This window comes from Podarcis erhardii (genome assembly GCF_964252035.2).
Source record: "Podarcis erhardii genome assembly, chromosome: 4".
NCBI lineage: Eukaryota > Metazoa > Chordata > Lepidosauria > Squamata > Lacertidae > Podarcis > Podarcis erhardii.
Window position 1 is genome coordinate 86569223 of NC_138508.1, and position 15341 is coordinate 86584563.

Consider the following 15341-nt stretch of genomic DNA (forward strand, 5'->3'; position numbering starts at 1 on the left):
CCATCCTTACTCCACTGGAACAGCCAAGGTTATCCTTTGGGGTGACTGATAAAGGAGAGAGCTTTGTTTATACAGCTGTGTTCTTGTTATGCATTTGCTCAACAGCTCAAGTTAATGCATTTTAGAAATGCTCCAAAGGAGAAAGAAGAAAAGGGGGGTTTTGGATCCCGTTTCAAACTGACTGCACAGAAACACATTCCTTCATTAATAGGAAGAAAAAGGCATTGAATCCAAGGGATTTGGAAAAAGATAGGAACCCTGTTCCCTAACGTGTATAGAAAGCTTTTCTGTGCATCTATGAGGAAGTATTCAAATACAAGCAGACACCCTTGGTCTGACTAATACAGTGCATCAAGAGCTCAACCACATGAATCTGCTGATGGTGTAGTTCAACATCAGAGGTAGGTGGACAATATTTGTGGCAGATGTGGCCTCCTATACTTGTGAATCACTGTATCAATTTGACCACACAAATTCATTGCATCACCCACTTTGTGGTAACAGGAATTTATTTTCCAGGTTTTTTTTTAAGTTAAAAAAGAAAAAAAGTCATTTGTGGAAAGGAAATGCCGTCTCTCCATGCCGCAAATCAAAGGCTCGCTTCCCAGCAGCCCAGTGACTTTGAAAGATCACTGCTTGAGCCCTTTAGATCTGTTAAGTGTTTAAAAAAATCAGTAGCAGGCACTTACGCTCTGTTAAGCATATGCTAGTTCCTTGTAAAAAAATGGAGGTTGGTTGGACTGAATCTGATAGAATAATAGATGCAGTTATAAATCCTATGTGTTTTAGACATACCAGATATCATAACCAAAATGGTAAGAGCATCAAGTACCTTCCTCCTGACTTCCTCTTCATCATCAGTGCGGACACCAGTTTGGTCATTCATCAGAGGACTGACTAATGGAGAAGCTTGCCTGTTATCAGGACTCAAATTAGGAGACAACGTTGCATTTGTCATAGCTGGTCCGCCTTGGGAATTGATGGACAGTTCTGAAAGGTGGGGGCTGCCAGTGAGAGAGCCTGCTGAAGGAACAACAGAGTAAAATTCAGAATAATTTAGAAATATTACTTTTTAGCATACATGAGAATTATAGCCAAGAACCTCAGCCTATGTAAATGAGATGGTTCCAGCAGGTTAAATCGAGCTACTAGTTATCTGAAGAGCTAATCTGCCTATTTAATGCGTATGGAGAACGGACTTGAGTAAGATTCACATTGTATTACAGCAGTGAAGAAGAATGTAGCTTTGCTTTAGCATCTGCTTCTTTCCTAGCATGTGATGAATCAAGTTAGAACAGCTTTAGAGAGGCAGCTTTGTGGGTTGTATGAGCTTCTGTTGTTAGATCTTATTCCACTCACACATTTCAGATGCCACAATAAACTACTGTTGCTCCATCTCCCCGTTCATGAACAAAAGGAAGAAGTTTTCAAGCTTCTGTTTTTAGTTTTAAGCAAACCAGCTTCCCACTATATCTGACTATAGGAACTGGCTTTTTCAAGTTAGTCGAAGCAAACCGGGATCAAATTGTGGCTTCAGATCCCAGATTAACCAATTAACCGTGGTTAAAACCAGTCACCGTTTCCTGGATCCAGGCACAAGAGGAAACTTCATTTTGTTCAAAGCCGTGACGGGAAGTTTTAAACCTCCTCCTCTTGCACACAAATGGGGGAGCACATGAATCGGAGGCTAAGACCTGCTCATCTCCATAACTTTGAATTGGGCCATATGGTCAAAGGACCTTGGTCTTAGCTCCAGTAGGCAATAAAACTGTCTGATCTGCAGCCAGCTCAAAAAAAAGTAAAGCTTGTAGCTTTCACTACAAATTCAAAATGTATGGTTTTAATCATCCATTAGTACTAATACCCAATTAGAAGCACCCAAAGAAACAGAGACATTTTTCACACTGAACTCCAACCTCCATCACTTGTTATGCATAGAGATACAAGAAAAGTGTCCTGCTCTATCCTCTCTCCACATTTTTATTTGAAAATTCATTGTCTTCCTCATCACTTAATCTAAATAGAAACAAATGGGGATAGGGGTGGGATTCAGTTGGGGAAATCCTGTAATCAGAAAAAAAAAAATATGAGATGTTTAAGAAGCAGTCAAGTTGTGTGGGAGAGAGTAATACTGTCCAAAGAGGACATTGTCAAAGCTGTAAATTTTCTCTGTGCTCTACTATTAGTTTTAGTACATAATAAATGTAGAAACAGAGAGAGTTACCCTATAGTTAACTGGCGTTTTATTCACCCTCCTACAAACTTAAACTCCAGAAATGCAACTGATTAAAATTATTTCACAGGGTGCTAACAGAATAAGCATTAGAAAGAGCAGAATCTAGAGGAGGAAAGTGATTTTCTATGTCAATGTCACATCTAGAACAAAGGGAGCAAACTACTCAAGCCCTCTTGCTACGTACAACATAAATATGTACAGTGTACCTTGTCAAGTTATTCCATGCTCCTCTGACTGTTTTGGGGTTGAAATGCTAGCATTACATTGATACAATAGATGTTATTTTTTAAAAAGCATGTGGAAGGACCACTTCAAAATGTTCGCTGTTGTTAAGCCTAAGAAAAGTGTACAAAAAAGCGTGAAAATGGACAATTGCACACTTTGGTGGCTACATGAAAGATGGTGGCCCGAAAGGGCTTTAAATGCTGTCCTCCTTTCTTGGATGAAACCTACCATTTCTTTTTGACATAAAGTAGTCATCAGGCTCGCATTCACTATATATTTCCAACCACATATTTCTGCAACCCATTAATCTTCCTTCATGCTTTACAAAAGCATCTTAATTTAGGGAAACAAATAAGCTGTCAGCTAGTATAGTACAGCGAACAATACCCATCATGTTCACGCACAAATAATAGGCTCTTTATTACAAACATATCAAGAAGTTTCATCTGAAATTTATCTTGGAAGCCCCAGTAAAATATAGCACAGCGTCAAAAATTCAGAGAGATTATGATCAATTCATTTTTCAGCAGGACCTAAATGGTGTATAGATTTTTGAGCTGCACTAGCAGGTTTCATATTTATCTCATCATCTTTATCAGCACCAAAGCAAATTATGCAGAGCAAATGGGATACTTGCCTGTAGATATATATATATGCCTCAATGAAATAAATTTACCCACAATTCTAGGCTATGCAGATGCTCAGGAAAATCTGAGAGAAAGCCAGAGCTTGTTACACAAATGTCAATTTTATTGACACTAGTACACAACTGTATACAATAATTTCATAATAAAATTAATGCAGTTATAAGAAAAAGAAGAAGGGAGGGGCCCTAAGGTCAGGGAATCGTATTTTCTAAGTTTACAACTGGTATGTTTTCAAACGACATGTACAAAAGACCTACAAGAATCATAGTATCACCTCAAATATGTAGTAAAAACACAGAAATTCTGGCACCATGCCTGCCCACATGACAGAAGAAAAGAAATATTAGCATCCGTATGTGAAGTTTTCTGCTTCTCAGACATTAAGCATCTGAAATCTAAGTTTACGGACTGGCCACAGCTAATCATTGGAAGTAGCAGCTATACATGACCAACAACCTTGTTTTTATTTCTCTAGATCTTCAACAACTGAAGTGGTGTATTTGCCATTATACAGGAGGGCATCCGTATGGCAGCCTGATGCTAATGCTTGGGCTGTCCTATCAAAACACTTGCTGTAGGGTTGAGGGTTCCTGTCTGACTCGTGGCTCAGCTAGATAGCATGGAAGCTCCAAAGGCATTAATCAGTACCTCAGCAAAGGGTCTCTCTCTGCAGCCTACTGCAATTCAGAACTGGTGTTTCGCAGTTCTCTGAATCTAAACTCCACCAAGGTTTGGTTGAGGACAGTTCACAGCAAATGAAGTCAAGATTCCTTTGAGCGTTCTTAATTTAGTATCACCCAGTGACCACCAAATGTAAGACAGTTGCGTTTCCAAAGGCCTAATTAATACAGTGTTTTTCCCCTGTCAAAATATCTGGGAAGAGGAGACTAAACAAATGCTGTATAGAATTGAGATCTAATCATTTTCTTACTTGCAGCTGCATGTGTGGAAGATGCCACACACATTTTATGCTACAGGGTTGGTGGACTGGAATCTGGGGATTAGCAATGGACAGGCTATAGGAGTCAAAATGCAGAAATATTTCTCTGTTACCTGGTACCCCTTCGTTGCTTATAAGGACAAAGAAGATGATAAATTGCTCCTTCTAATTTCAGAAAGACCCCATTGTGGTCAGACGCAATTCCTAAGCATTCATGGCCGCTTGATTGATAACAGCATAACCTACGCCTGCTTTATCTAATTGCAAATTCTGCCTCAGTTGTGAGAGTTATTGGATGTCATATCTGTACCAATATCGACAAATTGCCTATCTTTCTATCTACTGAAGGCCAAAGGCTAGGAACTAAAATGGACAGAAGGCTTCACAGCATTTTCTCCATGCTGTACGTCATGATCTAGATTAAAATCAGCCTCGCCTTTTAAGCAGAACTCTTTTGCTCCTTGCTTGTCAAGCAGATGCACTGCTTTGAACTTATCACAATGCACAGCAAGACATGTGATAAGCTACATCCTAGAAGTGCTATGCATCTTCCAAGAGCTCATGCGAGAACAAAGGTGGAAGGCTTCTCTCCTTAATAACCATCTGTCAGTCTTCAAAGTCTGCTGTTTCCTACAAGGAGTTGCAGAAAATCACAACACCTTACAAACATATTGTACGATTTGAAGTTCACTTCAGTCATATTCGCTTTGGGAGAACGGTCCACATGGTGCCTTTCTGTAAAATGGGGCACCTTTGAGAAATGCTTCCTTTGAACACATATATAATTGCCCTGTAGAAAACAAGTGATATTTCAGGGGGCTGTAAGATAGCTAAAGACGTAACTCTAGCCTTGAAATAATGAATGCAATATTTTCCTGGTAGAAAGCTTCTTCATTGGCCAAAAAAAGTAAGATTTCCTGGAACCCTTCTCTCTCAAAACTCATTTCTCCACATAAGCAAGGACTCAGCTGATGCCTTGAAGGGTGTCTTCATATAAATATTTAACCCCAAGCAAGCATTTGGATTGCTAATCCATATGTAATTACACATAGGATTGTACTGTCTTAGATCTATGTCTGAATAATTCCCCACCCCAATCTGTTTGATGCCCAGCTGAATAATGTAGATGATGTGTAATGTGAACTAATCCCTAGAAGGATTCATAGCAAGTCTATAAAAAAAGGCTTTCAAATAAGATTAACATTTCCTTTAGACTTCTATAACTAAAAAAATTGCATCACTGAACTGGGATACTCGTAAGATTGCTATTTTGGACCTCAAAAATATTTAAATGCTGGTTATTTAATTTTTTTGCTTGGTACACACTAGAGTCAGAAATGCAAATGCCTCTAAATCAAACTGATGCATTCCACATTCCTCATACTATAAAATGGAGGGTGAATAGTAATTTTAGCTTCATGTCAAAGCATCCAGATTGACTTTAGAACCTGAAAATCAAGCAGTCTTCTTGTCATTCCTCAGATCGTCAACAACAAAATAAGGATTGCCTCAAGCAAAATTTGAGGTGGAAGTGCTGGAATGGGGTAGGGACAGGTTGCTTATATTGGCTTATGTATAGCTATTTTTTAAATTAAAGAATCACCACCAAAAAATCTAACAACCTTTTCTTTAAAAAAGAAAATGAAAACAGACAACGTACTCAAAAGACTGATGGAAAGCAGACACATTCAGTAAGAACGTGTTAAAGAAATGTAGATTTATAACCAGCACTCAATAATAACAAAGAAAGGTACTATTGGCAGGTATAGCTAAGATACTTGAGTTCATACACTCCTCACCGGTGTCAAGACAGTTAAAACAGAATTAATTCTGAGTGTTCTTTTGTTTCACAGATCCCCCTTTCCCAATTTAAAGAAGAGGAGCCTGCGAAGATTATAAGAAGGAACAGAGAAATGGCTGATTTGTGTGGCCCCATCCATTCCTTTCTGAGCCTTGGGCAAAGGTGGGGGGAAGGGGAGAGAGAGGCCCATATCTTTGGGGGCAGATGAGTATTCCATTTCTGTATCAGGAAGATCTCCCCTGTGTCCTGCACAGAGCTACATTTCCCAGAGTTCCTGCTACAGTTCCTAAGATTCTTTGATGGTTCAGAGAGGAAAGATATTGCTTTAAATGTATAGTGCAGAGGGGCCCAGGAAAGTCATGCACCCCCTCTTACAATTTCTATGGAACGTGCAATGCCACAGCTTCCTCTTCAGCTAATTTATTGGACAAGAGGTTTTCAAAGGGGAGATGCAGCAAGAGGTTTCAAAAACAACATAAAATAAAAATAATGCAATTTCAGCAAAGATATGGGACAGAGGCTGCCTCACTGAGATAAACGAAAGAGGAAGGACAAAAAGGTTTTTCTGGGGTTCTTAAGGCTTGAAATGGATACCCGTGACAGTGGTGATAGGGCATGATTTGAGAGTATGGAGCATCGTACCAATGAACATGTCCCCCTGCACTTGGGTCAACAATGTGAGCAACAATTAAGCAAGGAAAAGTTTTACAGCAAGACACCAGTTAGAAAGGGTAAAGCCTTCAGTACAGGTAATAAAAAAGCAAAACGAAATTAATGTCATGCATACATAGGATAACTTCGGCCTGACATGCTTACAGACAGTCACCAAATTCAGCATTAGGTTTAGTAGCCAGGAACCCCTTCCTCTTGGGTACAAAAATCCATGCTGAAGTGATATATAATAGTATTAGACAGTGGCAGGTACAAAACTGGACAGTAACTGCAGCAGTTAGCCGATAACGGATTACCCTTTGATGGAAAATAATGTACATCATGATAAGTCTAATAGCAATATGGGTGGGGGGACTTTTAGAGGCGTGAAGCATGTCCCTTGTCTACTTTTGTTCTTTCCATCGCTGAACTAAGCAAAACGAAAAGGGACAGGAAAAAAAATAGTGGTCTGAATACAGTTCCTTAAAGCACACATGCATGTAGAAATAGTTGCTTATTCTAAATAAGATGCATATTAAACATTGCAGAATATGTTTGCCTGCACAGTCCAATCCACATGTGCAAGCAAGCATGTGCTGCAGCTACTGTCCATTTTGGCTTCACATCTCCCTAAGAAAGCAGTGATCCTGCTAAAAAGCAATTTTGTAATGGATCCAATCATTTTAAGTGCTGCCTTCGCTCGAAAGCGAAGGGCATGGTGGCTCCATATCATCACCACAGTCCAAATATTTGTGCAGAAGGTCACATTCGTTTACTCATCAGTTTCTCCATTTTTTTATTTGTTTATTGCAAAGTAGGATCCTTGCAGTGGGTGACCATGAAATAATGAATTTTATAGATGAATGCAGGATCACTGTGCTAGGAGGATATTTCCATTTCCAAGTGGACTATTTCCCCCTCTAGCAAAAGGTCATTGGGGCAGCGTGGCAAACAATGCAAGGAACAGAAGATACACCATGCTTTGAGTATAAAGACAGAACAATGGAAAAAGGCTTTTTCCTCCCATAGAGGTACATGCTGAAAAAACATACAGTGGTATATATATATATTTTTTAAAAAGCAAACAAACAAACCATTGTTAAACAAATGACAAGAATGAGAATGAAGACCCCAGCAATTTTTTTGAATTGGTATTTTCTAAGTTTTGAATTTCCAATCCTATAATTCAATGTGTGAAATATATCAGGGAACTGCCAATGATAGGAAACATAGCCAAAGTTTGTATATTAGATCAAGTCACTATCAGAACAGCAGTAAGAGGTGGGGTGGAGATAAGAAATTGGGAGTGGAATATTTCGTGCCCTTCCTGAAAAATGAGCTCTGAAATAGGTAACTCTTTCCAAGCCCAAGATTGATAATTATGTTGGAAATTCTGCATAAAAAGTAACGTTTGAATGACGTCATGAGCGTTTTGCTGCAGCTGCCGTGTTACGGTTGCCATACGTCCAGAATTTCCCGGACATATCCAGAGTACTGCAGCCAAAAAAAAGCCCAACAGCTCTGGCAAAAAAGCCCAACAACTTTTCTGTCTGGATTTGCACTGTTTGAAACATGGCGACCCTATGCTGAGTAGCATGGCATGCTTTCCATTCACAAATGCTCTTTTGCACGGATTCCTGACGTGAGCTTTATTCCCTTTGTTGAAAAAAGTAAAATGCAAGAGCTGCTTTAACAGATAATTAGATAAAACCGATCTTTCTATAAAGCACAACAGACAAGTAATCAAAAAGCTCCTCCTCATCAGTGAGATGAAAACCCATCAAAAGGGTGGGTATACTAGACTGCTTTTCAAGAACCAGAGAAACAGAGCTATTCCTAACCTCTGCAAGAATCTTGGGGGGGGGGGGAGACCCACATCTATAGAACAGATGATTGAGAGTGGGGGTGGGTGGGTTCATTAATAAAATACTGCTGTATTTAGAAAGCGAACCCTCCAAAAAACGGAGACACAAAAAATCGCCACACACTACTAATACTACATTCATTTTTTAAGAGGAGCCTTAAAAGGAAGTGCAACTTTTTTATTAAAAAAATAACAATCTAAAGTGAAGATCAGTGTATGGACAGCTACAAAGATTCTGCAGATTCTTAGGACTGATAAGAAAACAAATCTGCAGGGAATGTCCAAGGACCACAGAGCATGTGAGAGACTTAAAGGGGAAACTATGTCATACTTGGGAAATTATTTTTGACTTGGGTTCACTTTGTATGCCCCACAGAAGTGACAAGAAAAGAACTGTTGGCCGTGCGTCCTCTCCCAACACTCATGACTCATGTGAACGGGCAAGCTATTCAGTCTCCAAATTAAGAAGACAGAATGTGCACCACTCTCTGTAGGGTAAATGTGCATCAACTGTCGCCCCATAAGAGCCAGAAAAGTAGACAGGAAGAAAGGAAGAAATGGTTTCTCTTCTGCTACTTTCATGGAATGGTTAAAGTGGGCCTCAGTTTGGGATTCGCCCCACCATCAAAAATGCCCATTTTACTTTGCTTTAGTAGCAAATTTCCAATTTACAGTGGTGCCCCGCAAGACAAATGCCTCGCAAGATGAAAAACTCACTAGACGAAAGAGTTTTCCGTCTTTTGAGGTGCTTCACAAGACGAATTTCCCTATGGGCTTGCTTCGCAAGACGAAACGTCTTGCGAGTTCTTGCGAGTTTTTTCTAAGCCGCTAAGCCGCTAATAGCCGCTAAGCCACTAAACCGCTAATAGCGCTAAGCCGCTAATAGCCGTGCTTCGCAAGACGAAAAAACTGCAAGACGAAGAGACTCGCGGAACGAATTAATTTCGTCTTGCGAGGCACCACTGTACTCTTAACTCTATGCACAACACAGAGAGCAGACATAAAGAAAGTAGTGGATACCAACAATGAGAATTCTAATTGGCAACAGGCTTGTCGTTTTCATATTTACAAATTACAATTAGGAATCTGATGTGCTTAAACTACACAATTCATATTTTTCATCTCAGCTGCACTGTTTAATAGGACTGTAAATTTAAAAACAAACAAGAGCATGATTTTATGTGGCTGAAACGGCAATGCCAGCCCTATGGTTAGTGGTAAAGCTAAATTGTGCCATTTCCTTTGAGGATATTTCAGTGATGGAAAACACCATTACATAATTAAGTATTGATCAAGGTAACATCTCTGTTACTGAAACAAGGACAATAATCAGGAATCATTAGAAAAGAAATCATAATAAAAAATAGAGCTGCCTATAACACGATGCCTTTAATGCAAATCTAGTGTGAGAGGGGCAAATTTCATGATAGTGATTAGTAACATCTCTCTACAAATCGATGGTGCAACTGTACTCAAAATACAGCGTACAGTTTTGGTTCCCGCTCCTCAAATAGAGCATTGCAGTGCTAGAATGGGTGCCAAAAAGGGCAATCTTAATGATCAGCTAGCTAAAGCAACTTCCCTATGAGAAAAGGCTACAACATTTAGGTCTTTTTAAAAAGGCAAGTACAAGGAGAAGCACGATGGTGGTCTCTAGTAATATTTGAACCCAGGGTCGTCCAATGAAGTTGAATGATGCGAGATTTTAGACAGAAGGAAATACTTTTTCAAACAGTGGCATATTTAAACTTTAGAATTTCCTGTCACAAGATGCAGAGACTTTAATATGGCTTTAAAAAGGGGGCTGGACAAATCCGTGGATGACAAGGCTATCAATGGGTGGAAGCCCTTATATATTGCCTCCAGCATCAGAAACAATGGTCCAGTTTGCATGCAACTCTTAAGCGGTATCATGCCTTAGTGAGAATGAGCAAGTGTGCTTGTACCCAGAGAGAAAATGCTTTTGCTTCTCTCCTGCTCCTACTGATGATGTACGACCTGGCACAAAGCCATTCATTTGGTCTAGCATCACACATGAACTCAATTGTTTGTCTCACTTCCAGCAAACCACAAACAACCGCCAAGGTTACTTTCCGTTTCCTGCTTGTAGTTTGCTTTGGGGAAGACAAAGCACTAGCCCAGGTTTGCACATAATGGCAATCCAAACCATGTTTTATGGGTAGCATGGCAGCAGCACAACTGGGAGGGGAGCAAAATGGCTGCGATTTCCCCTCTGGGTACCTGTATGCTTGCTCACTCTTGGTTAGGCTTAGCACTGCATGAGAATGAGGCCCAGTAAGTGCTGAATAGCACTTACTAAGGATCACAACCTGGAGAGGGATATATTGCATTCATATTCTGCTTGTGGGTTTCCTATGCATATTCACTGGCAATGTATGGAATACCCCATTTCTCTCCCCCCCACACCCCCCACACCCCAAACACATCAGGCAGAGGCTATACACTTCGATTGGGTAATACAGAATCCTATTTATGCTGTTTCATTTCTGCACATTCTCTACAATGCTTAGTGAATGCGCACACAACAGTAGGTGGTAATGTACATTCTCCACTGAATCCACATCATCACCACAACATAGACATTTTGTAGACCAATGGCCACTTCTAATCATAACATTAAGATGCTTTAGCTTAAGGAAGAAATGAACTATCGTGCAATCTGCTTGAGAATGCCGGGGGGGGGGGGGAATCATTGAAACAACTAGTGCTTTCGTGAAGCACCAAACATGCCAATAAAGGACACACTGTGTACATTCTATCTACACTTTCCAAAGTGGGTTTTTGTTTAGTTATGCTTTAAATTAAACATTCAGTAGTTAAAGGCAATGATTTGACAAACTATTCTAAACCCAAAACACAGATCACCTTCTCAGCACAACATTAAATAAAACCTTCCCTTATTAGCCCATGCTGCCGCCTAACCACAAAGTCACAGATTTGATTACTTGTTCTCTTGTCTACTAACTAAACAAAACATCTGAACTGCATTTACATCTGCACTGAACTTCACATCAGTATAACAAAAACGCACGAGAGAGGAGGTTAAATATTCCTATGCATATGTCAGCATCCCAAAGGCCTTTAAAAAACAAAACCCTAACCCTTTGGATTGTTATAATCCTGTAAATCCCAGTTCCCATTAAATAAAAAACAGCCGTCACAATCACAGAAATAAGTTTGCTCATGCAATGGCAAGTATTTCCAATGCAGTCTATAGTGCAAACATGTTGCCCATCCTTGCCATTTACCCTGTTCTAGGAATATGTAAAATACTGAAGAGGACTAGGCAACTATAGATTGAGTTCTGTTAAAATATTCTTACACTCAGATGTACCACTTAACATGTTTTGGTTCAAGGCATCAGAAAAAGGTTATAAAACGTATCGATTTTGTTTTATAAAAATCTAAAACCATCAAAATATAGAACTGCTCAGGCTTAAAAGATGTCCTGTAACTGGCTCATTTGTTTTCATGAGAATGAATGAATAGTTGGAATCAACTGTACTCAGCTAAAGCTGCCCTCTATTATTTAATTCTGACACATTCATTTGAGAATACTTTCCCCCATACTTCCCCTCTGACCCAGTTAAACACATTTAGCAATGGTGGTAAGGTCAATGGGTATAATTTGCTGCTTTTCTTTACTCAATAAAGTTTCCTTACAGATTTCCTGATTCCAATGTTCTTTATCTTATTACATTGTTAAATGAAAAAAAAAAGACTGGAGCATTCCATGCCTTGCTAGATATGCAATATTCAGAGTCTACCTGACCCCCGTGTCCAAGAACGCAGCAGCTGGCAGGGTCTGCTTGTGCAAAACCATTTCAGATAATTACAAGAATGCTGACCAGCAGTTGGGTGGTGTGTGTGGGAGACTAACTCTAGTATCCTACTGCCCTCCCAATTAGCTGATTGCTTAGTTTTCAGAAACGGCTTGATCAGGATATGAACCATGTCTGAAAATGTATGTACACTTGGTTTCTCAACCAGCTAGGGATGCATGTGTAAAGCCTGCTTTAACACAGCATCTGATCTGATCTGATACATTGGGGTTCCTGTTTCGAATTGGCCCCGTGATTAATGATGACAAAATACCCGAGAAGAACATTTGCAAGTAAGATCTACTATGCTGAAAGCAATCTTACAACCAATGTATAGAAATTATGATTTCTGATGTTTAAACGAGCCCATTAATAACCACAGGAACATACCACTGAGCTTCTTTCAAAAGACTGCTTACATCCCCCCCACCCTATTTAAAGTTTGCATGTTCCATATTCTTCAACATGTTCAAATAGGAAAAAACTTGTTCAGCTCACAAATGCAACTTTGCATACTATCAGCATAAGAATGATTTGTGGTTTTGTTGAGCAAAATATAGTATTGCTTCCTTCAAAAAATGTGTCATTAAGCTCTTTTATTATTATTTTTTAAAATGCCTGGATTTGATAATATCCTTTTTTTTTTGCATTTTGATTGCAATGTAAAACTTTAAACTCTAAACTGAGGCACTGGATAGCAAGCTCTCCTTTAGAAGGAGAGAAATGCACATGTGTGTACCATGAACTCAAATCACGTTGCTTCTCGAATAACGAACACTGCAATCCTATGTACATTTACTTGTGATTAAGTTCCACTGAAAACAGCGGGAGATGCTTCTAAGTAAAAATTAATAGGTTGGGGCTACAAGTCATCTCTATCTGGCCTATACTTCATTAAATATGACACACAACTAGAGTACAGATTTCTTCTTAATGAACAAATCTACTAACAGGGTTGTTAGATGAGAAATCAGGTCTCCTTCCCGCCCCCCCCAAAAAACCCACATCACTAGTAGATTTCACCACCTCTCTGTATAGCAGTAGCTCCTTCTAACTTTTCAAAAGGAGAAGGTTAAGAGGTTGACATGCGGCTTTATGTACTCGATGAACAACCTTCCAACAAATCACTCTCCTGTTAGGTTGGTCTCTTCCTGGAAGTGCTGCTTGGTTTTCTCAGCAACTGAAGACATGAACACCATCTTCATCACTGAGGGCCAAAGACACATCCTCTACCTCTTCCTCTAGTTGGAGGCTGCCAAATGAATACTTGTTCCTTGGCATAGGGGATGAATTGAGCACTATAGGATTTCCAAACACAAGAGGGTGGGTGAAAGGATTGACCATTTCTGAATCTGAGTCACTAGACTCCGTTCCACTGCTGGTAGAACCTTCCAATATCTGGATGGTAGACATATGGTCCATCATGCCCCTAGCATACAAGGACTGTATAACTGGGCTTTGCTTCGACTGACTAGCAGCTGGCACACCATTTGCCATGTTTTTGCCTTGTGAAGGGACCATTCTAACCGTCCCTCCTTTATGATACCTATCTGCTCTATAGTCCTGGTTTGGAGTGGAAGATACCTGGCTCAAGATAAATGGGTCTGTTTCAGATCTGTTGCGCGCATGTGAAACCACTTCCATGTGTGGCCTTTGCGAGACCGGGGAGCGCTTGCTGTAACCGTGGCAGCTATAGGAACGAGTATCATCATCTTTACTCCTAACCCTACAGTCATGCCCGTTTTCGGAGATGTAACTCTGGGAGCCTGCTCTACTGAAACTCATGTGAGGACTTGATCCTTTGCTACTGGAAGGCAAGGGAGTAGCCAATGGACTACGGGTATCTGGACCTCTAAACATTTCATCAACTAGAGTGCTGTGCCGTGGGACTCTGGGACTCCCACCAACATAGAAGGACATACTAGAAGGGCTGCCATCATTGCAGTCTTCAGTGAGATGGTAAGATGCCTTTATAGAGGAGATGGAAGAATCCCTGTATCTAATTCTATTACGATTTTCACCTCTATAATCAACGTAGGCACCACTGGTTGAATCACCCTCATAATTGTCATTTGTTTGGGACTGTGAGCGGGTTATCTGCCCTCTGAGGAGGTCATATTCACTATCTACATCACTGCAGTCAATGAAAGGAATTGATGTGCTACTGCCACGAGCAGCCCGGGATGCAGGACCTGTGCTTGGTTGCTGTGTCTGAGATCTACTGTGCTGTGATCTGTCCTTTGCGACCTCCTCTTCTTCCTCCATGGCTTCCATCACAGCACCGTCCAGCCTCCTGCCTTCTTTTTCGGGGCTCTTTTTCAGGGAAGGGCTCGTGTGGTGTCCGCCATCTTCCACTGAAACTTTTAGATCCTTCCCCTGCCGGCAGCTTTGGACTGCTGGGGAATCAGCACCGTCTCCATATGTAAAACTACAGCTCTGGAAAGAGAAAGGAAAGAGGTGAGAGGGGACACGAAGATGACAAATCAGCACCAATCTCAACATCAAGTGCTTTACAAATGTACCATACATCACAGTGCTACAAATTTAAATATGCCTTCAAGCCTAGAGAACAGAAGAGAGGAGAGCTCATTCCTTTGGTCTCCTTTGGTCAACTTCTGCAGCACATAGGACCCTGATAGAGAAAGCCTCACCTCTGTGGCAGAAGCACATGCTTTGCAACTGCATGCGTGAAAAGTACCAGATTCAGTCCCTGCCACCTTAGGAGAGGTAAACAGGTGATGTGGAAGACCTCCACCTGAAACCCTAGCCTAGAGAGGCACTGCCATTCACCACGGACAATATTGGGCTAAATAGACAAAACATTCTGAACTGGTAGATGGCAGGCTGCCTATGAGAGCAAAATCTAATGTCCCACAACAGTTTTGTGGATTGTCTCTAGCTTATGGTACATTATCAAAGGAGCTCATGAGATTAAAAGGTTGTGAAATGCCATCTTGTTGTTCCTATTATGTGGTGGGAGAACCTGTGGCCCTTCAAATGTGGTTGGACTCTAACTCCCATGCTGCAACAAGCATGGCCAATTGTGAGGGATGATGGGAGCTGTAGTCTAGCAACATCTCCGGAGAGCCACCAATTCCCCATCTCTAGCCTAATATGGATCTCTAAGTCATGCAC

At 40.5% G+C, this 15341-nt stretch overlaps 1 protein-coding gene across 7 annotated transcripts in view; it reads right to left on the bottom strand.

The window, feature by feature from the left end:
- FARP1 (FERM, ARH/RhoGEF and pleckstrin domain protein 1) overlaps nucleotides 1–15341 on the bottom strand; it is a 187037-nt gene that overhangs the window by 41946 nt on the left and 129750 nt on the right. For 5 of the 7 annotated variants that reach the window (XM_081858064.1, XM_081858062.1, XM_081858060.1 and 2 more), the window contains exons 13-14: nucleotides 14399–14642; nucleotides 833–1023 (exon numbers count right to left, since the gene is read on the bottom strand). In XM_081858064.1, coding sequence (XP_081714190.1) covers nucleotides 833–1023; nucleotides 14399–14642 — 435 coding nt within the window. The remainder of the gene's footprint in view (nucleotides 1–832; nucleotides 1024–14398; nucleotides 14643–15341) is intronic. The other 2 variants (XM_081858061.1, XM_081858059.1) reach the window with 1 other exon arrangement.